This window comes from Daucus carota, chromosome 2 (genome assembly GCF_001625215.2).
Source record: "Daucus carota subsp. sativus chromosome 2, DH1 v3.0, whole genome shotgun sequence".
NCBI classification, from domain to species: Eukaryota; Viridiplantae; Streptophyta; class Magnoliopsida; order Apiales; family Apiaceae; genus Daucus; species Daucus carota.
Window position 1 is genome coordinate 54,198,785 of NC_030382.2, and position 6,634 is coordinate 54,205,418.

General features: G+C 29.6%; 1 protein-coding gene across 1 annotated transcript; it reads left to right on the forward strand.

Moving 5' to 3' along the window:
• Positions 1–939: 939 nt before the first annotated feature.
• LOC108207787 (ethylene-responsive transcription factor 11) lies at positions 940–1,497 on the forward strand. Its single transcript, XM_017378217.1, has one exon. It carries the CDS (start codon positions 940–942, stop codon positions 1,495–1,497), a length of 558 nt encoding a protein of 185 aa, XP_017233706.1.
• The last annotated feature ends 5,137 nt before the right edge of the window (positions 1,498–6,634 follow it).

Below are 6,634 nucleotides of genomic sequence, written 5' to 3' on the forward strand. Positions count from 1 at the left end.
GGAAGGATTCACAGCGATATGATTCTGCGTTTGTTCAATTTCGATTATATCTATAAATGCCGTATGACTTTTCATTATTGAATTATTTTCCTTTTTCAAAAAAAAAATGTATAGTATATCTAAACAAAGATGAAATTTACGTGTTGATGTTAGAATTTATAATATATGTGTAATTTTATTTAAAAAATCCTTATATTAGGAGGTGGGAGAGTACCTTACAAAAATTTCCAAATAAATACAAGAGATTTGTCATTAAATTGACTTGGTTGTTTTCAGTAGTCTTTCGAAATATTTACTCCTTCCTTCCCATTATAATTGTCCAGTTTGACTTTTGAATGGTCAAATTAACCAAATTTTGACTGAATTTTACACATATAGTATAATTTAAAAAAATAAAAAAAATTATATCATTCTAAAGTACATACAATATATTATAGAACGTAATTTTTACTTTTTAAAAATAATAACAAATTGTTCTATACGCTTGGTCAAAAATTGGTCAATTTGACTGTTGAAAGTCAAAACAAGACAATTAAAATGGGAAGGAGGGAGTATCATCTTAAAGAAAATAAAGCTTTAAAGCTCCCAGGAGCTTAAATAGTCTTCCCCTAGTAAATTTTTTTTTGCCATAGATCTTCCCCTAATTTAGATTAATTACAAGCTGCTAATTCTTGTCACTAAATTTGTTTTAAAAGGGGAAAAAAAAGGGCATACAATCGCTTTAGTCTAAAAAGAATAAGGGCGCCGCAATAAACCCTAGTAGCAGTTGAAATTACGAAAACACCCACCACCCTAATGTGACTGCTTCCGGTTTCTTTTGTCAGAGCGCAGCTATATATACACCCATACACTCTCTTCTATCACTCACAGTCTTCACCACCACACGTTGTTTTCCTTTCTCAAACATAATACACCCACATATAAACAAAAATAAAAAGAATGGCATCCAAAGAGAATGCGGCGGAGTCATCCAAAGCAGTGGCAGCCAGCCTGAATGGGGAGGAGTCATCCAAAACCCTCCAACCCTGTGGGAGCGGCCAGAACGTCCGTTACAGAGGCGTGCGAAAGAGGCCGTGGGGAAAATACGGTGCCGAGATAAGAGATCCCGAAACCCAAATTTATATATGGTTGGGGACGTTCGACACGGCTGAGCAGGCGGCGAGGGCTTATGATGCAGCCGCACGAGAATTGCGTGGCGACAAGGCCATAACAAACTTTCCCACGCCTGAAGCGAATCAGAAGAGTACCCTTGAGTCTTCGGGTCGGGAAAGGTTTGCGGCGGCTTTGAACCCATACCTAGCTGCTCACAATGGTGGGGTCGGGTCTTCACTCGGTTATGGGTCTGGTTACGGGTTACCTTTTACGTACCCGGAGTTTCGGGCCAACCTCATTGCTTCCTGGAGTGACTTCGTGTCCTCTTCTTCTAGGGTTGATGTGAATCCGGCCCGGAAAGGACTAGATATTGATTTGAACTTGCCGCCTCCATCGGATTATTGATCTGATTAAAAGCGGTTGGTTCTTGGATGATTTAATGGTAGTCAAACCAAAAAAATTACAGAAATTGAGTAGTTTTGATTATAAAAATTAGAACAGGAGCAGTCAAAAATCGCCCGTAGAAGATAAAATTCTTTACGCTTTTAAGTTTTAACAATGGCGGCGAGTGCGTATGAGTTCTTCTTGGCTGTTTGTTTTCAGATTCTGTTGTTATCCTTCTAAAGGAAACTGTTTGTGACAAAAATGCTTTCTTTTTATTTACCTTTTTGTGATTTTATGATAATTGAATTTGCATTGTTATATTCGTTCGACGACTACAAAAAGTAGTGTAATATATTCTCTCTCTTTTTATTTTAATGATTTCTTTGTCAAAAATATATATTATACTATTTATTCTCTACTTTATTCAACTTAACTTTTATATTATTCCAACGTCAATTATTACCGGTCAACAAAATTTTCAAAATTGTACTTATATAATTTAGAAACACTTATTTCAAATTCACATAAACAATCTATTATAATAGCTCAAACAAATTACAGTTGCGAAGATATATGACCTCAAAAATCATTCATGTAGTGTGTAGCTAGAGATCCCACTCTGTAAAGAAATGAACATTTTATTTGGTGGGTTATTCTTTATTTTTGACGCATTGTGTAATGATATAGCTTCATTATGAGTTAGTTTATAATTAAATAATTAGTATTTCTCATATTTGATGCTTATGTAGATATGTCTGTGCTATTTTTTATTTTATGTTTCTGAAAAAAATGTATAATATATATTTAGTTTTACTATTTCAGTTTTAATGACTCACAAATTATTTATAATATAAAGTTACAGAAAGTACATATAATTATGTTAAATACCATAAATAGTAAGATACTATTTTTAAACTTGGAGCTTGTTTGGCTGAGTTTATAACTTATAAATTGACGTGACTTATATGATAAGCTCGGATTTTATAATATTTGATTGGATAATTTTGAAATATAATTATTTACGAGTCATTAAAAATATAATAATAAAAATAAAAATATTCCACGGGAAACTTATGTCTTGTGAATAAATTTTATCAAAAAAAAGTTTAAAATAATTAAATCACTAAAAAAATACTTCAAACTAACTTAAGACTTTAAGTCAGTTTCCGGCTTATTTCTAATTTTAAGTTGACTTCTAATTTATTACACAAACAAATATTAATCAAATTAAAATTAAAAACTTAAGTCCCGACCTTAAATAGAGACAGACAGGCGCTTATTCAAACCCGCTGCGAAGCAAATTAATCTTAACTAACAAATAATAATATATAGTTACGAAATTTTTAATTATATGTCAATTGAAAGTCTATTTAATCTACTTATAATGTATATTTCAATTTTAAGAAATATAACATAAATAAACTATTACATATGATCAAAGTTTTAAAAATTCGAATATGAAAGTTAAACAAGTCATTTGTATATGATAACTTTTAATTACAAGTATAGTAATAGATTTCAAGATTATGCATTTAAAAAATTTATTTTTTATTTATATAAATAATTTGTTCAATATATATCATATCCGGTCTGATTATCCGATAATACAGATGAAAAAATTAACCATTCAATAAAAAATTAGTAAATCTGGTCAAATCTGGATTTGATAAAATGAAGTCCTAATATATTCAGATCAGTCTGATTTTAGGTTTGAACCTATTTTTGTCTGTCGAAATTTTTTCGGTAAAAGTTGAATTATGCGAAACAATTGGCATGGTCCAGAAGCAAATGACCCGGTCCATAGTAGGTCAAATGCTGACAGTAGCCCATCAGCTGCTGATCAGCCTACACTTTTGAAACCCGGTTAATATTCTGGACACAAGTTAAAACAGAGTTATGTTGGTTACTGTGCCTGTTGTCAAAAGCGAGTAATTTATAAGAAAATTCTTTTCTGAAAGGTTTTTCTTTATGTTATCGGATAAAGTTTTATAAACTAAGCTGGAAGATTTTGTTTGTGTAATAAGGCAGAAGTTGGTTTAAAGTAAAAAAATAAGTCACAATTCGACTTAAAATTTCAAGTTAGTTTGTGGTACTTTTTCAGTGACTAATTTGTTTTTGATAAAAATTACTCCTAAATCATTAATTATTCAAAAATCATTTTATTTTTATTATTATATTTTTAATATCTTATAGGTTATTAATAAGTCAAAAATTATTTAAACAAATATTTTAAACTCAGCTTATCAAATGAGTTAAATTAAGTCATAAGTCACGTTAATTTATAACGGATAAACTCAGCCTAACGGGCAAAATGTGGGAAGAAAATGAGAAATTCACATATCAAATATAAAACAGCTTTATTTGTAAAGCCCTCGCGGCCTCAGGTTGGCGGTTATTTGATTATTATTTTTTCCCAATTTCTGCAATTTTGGGGGTTGTTTTAACTTCGATTTTATTTAATTTATAAATCTATGAATTGTATTTGATTTTGGTATTATACGGATTATATATAAAATATCACTGAATTGATGAGAGGTAATATTTAGGGGTCGAATTAATTTGTGATTTTAGAATATTTTTTTTCATTCAAATTATATATATTATAAAATTCGGTGGTATTTAATTGAGATTTTAAATTATATTATAAATCTTGAGATATTTCATTGAGATTTTAAATCATATCATAAAATTCGGTGGTATTTAATCAGGATTGTAAATTTATGCAATGAATCAGTTGGTATTTAATTGTAATTATTTAAAAATCTAATAATATCTGTCTATCTGATAGTATTCAATTGCTGATAGATTGTTTTTAGACTTCTTAAAATGATGGATTTTGCGGAATTGTTTAGTTAATTTTTTGGATATTCCACCAAAATTCATGAGATCTTTAAGCATTATGCTTAACTCTTAAAAAAATTATATCAAGCGATATTTTATCAAAAATCCGCATTAAATCAAAATCGTATAAAATCGATTAAATAAAAACAATTCATTAAAATCTCAATTAAATACACCCCCATTAAGCATAGTGCTTAATACGTAATCTCATAAATTCTGATGGGATTTCAAATAGGGTTGTGATATATGCACACTCTAAATCCTATTTTGTACCAAATTAAACTTGTTTTTATCATTTCAACCAAATACCTTATCAATTCAAAGGGATAAATTAGTACAAAGTAAATGGCAGGGTGTGTATAAATAAATATATAACTTTCAAGTGATTTATAATATCTTATCATTATATTGCTAGTTTTATATTTATAGGTTATAATTTATTACTATATATATTTAATTGGAAGTTAGTTTTTGTTTACGAAAACTTGTTTGGTTTTGATGTTGCAAATTGTAAATCAAGTCAGGAATTATAGTTGATTAAAAAAGAAAAAAACGTTTTTAAGAAAAGATGTCTCCCGTTCTTCTCTTAAAATTCATCTTTTCAAGTTTTACATAATGCTCCAGCATGTTTTATTACCAATACTCATATTTTTAATATTACATCTAAAAACATGTAATATCTTATTTCATGATAATATTTTTCTCTTGGGTATTTTATGACAGCACAGCAGTTTTAAAAAATACATCTAAATTCATCAATGTTGGATCAGCGTGTACACTCTCAATTTCAACAAGCCACATGGCATGGTGGTGCTTGTTCCCTTGGTTTGACAAATAAAATAACTCAACAAGCGAGCTCGTTAAGCGATCATATCGTACTTATATTTGACTATTTCATGATGTGGACCACGAACAACGAAGGACTTTTCTTGTCATGTACAGTAACAGCCGCACCCAAATTAATTTAATTTAAAGGGAATACAGTCTCACCGCGTACAGATGACTCTAACTAATAGAAAATTACTTTTATTATCGTCATGGTTCCTGCTTCATACACACTTAAGCTACTGGAACTATTAGTCTATTATTACTGCTTCAAAATGTTCAGCTCGTTTTAGACATGCTTACGAGACATATGAGTTAAATATTCTTTGCAAAGTAGTAGTAATTGACTCCATATTTAATTACTAAAATTATCATTTCAAATTGAATTGCACGTGATGATGGACTTTTGCTTTTCAATTGAAGGGAATTCACACGGCTGAAGACCTTGAATTAATCATATTTAAATTGAGTTTTTTTATCACTTAGTAAGAAAATATAATTGTTTTAAAGGATTGTTACATCGGAAATAAATGATTAATATGATTTTTATTGATGTTTGTATCATGAATATTGTCATTCTTTTTCCATCTTTTTTATTTTAGATTTACGGGATTAATTATGTCATAGTTCATCTCCCACCCCATCTATTTGTAGTCTGTCGAATAGGAGAATTGTGATGAAGCTGGATAGTAGAAAATGAAAACTTACGAGGTAAATGTCAGCCACTGGTAAGGTGGTCCACCTGATCGTACTTTTCTCTATTATCAGGTATATTTATTTTATCATTTGATGTATCCGACAGAATCGTAAACATAAATAAAACTTTGAAAATCACATTGTTTATATATATAATAAGATTAAAATTTATATAAGATTATAATATTATATGTGATTGATCATTAAGGTTAATATTATCATATGATTTATTATTTCAGTCGAGCCTCGCAATCACAAAAAGATGCATGGTTTGATATTATGGCACATCTTTTTTAAGTAAAAATGAATAAATAAAATATACAGATTTACCATTAACAAAATTATTAAATATATAATAGTTACTACTCCCTCAGTCTCTAAATACTTTTCATGTTTGTACTTTTCACGTTTGCCAACACACACTTTTGATCGTTCATATCTTTCATTTCGTAGTAGTATTAAATATAAAAATTTCACCGTATTAAAATACTCGTGAATACGAATCTAACAAGATCACTCATAACTATATTTAATTTTATAGATTAAATGTAAATTAGTAATTTGTCTCATGTTATGAACAGTACCGACATCACAAACAGGAAAAGAAAAAAGAAACGGAGGGAGTATAAACTACATTTAATTATAAATCATCAACAAGATTTATATACTAAACATTATCCTCGCAAAGTATAAGCTAGATTCCGAAACTTAATCAGTCCTGTTGGAGCTGTAGTGGCGGCAGTTAAAGCCGTGTGTGGCGTGTGGGGTTAATAGAGATGACAAGATAGATCAGTCA

Coding starts and splice junctions, on each gene's coding strand:
- LOC108207787 (XM_017378217.1), top strand. CDS start 940: ATGGCATCCAAAGAGAATGCGGCGGAGTCATCCAAAGCAGTGGCAGCC.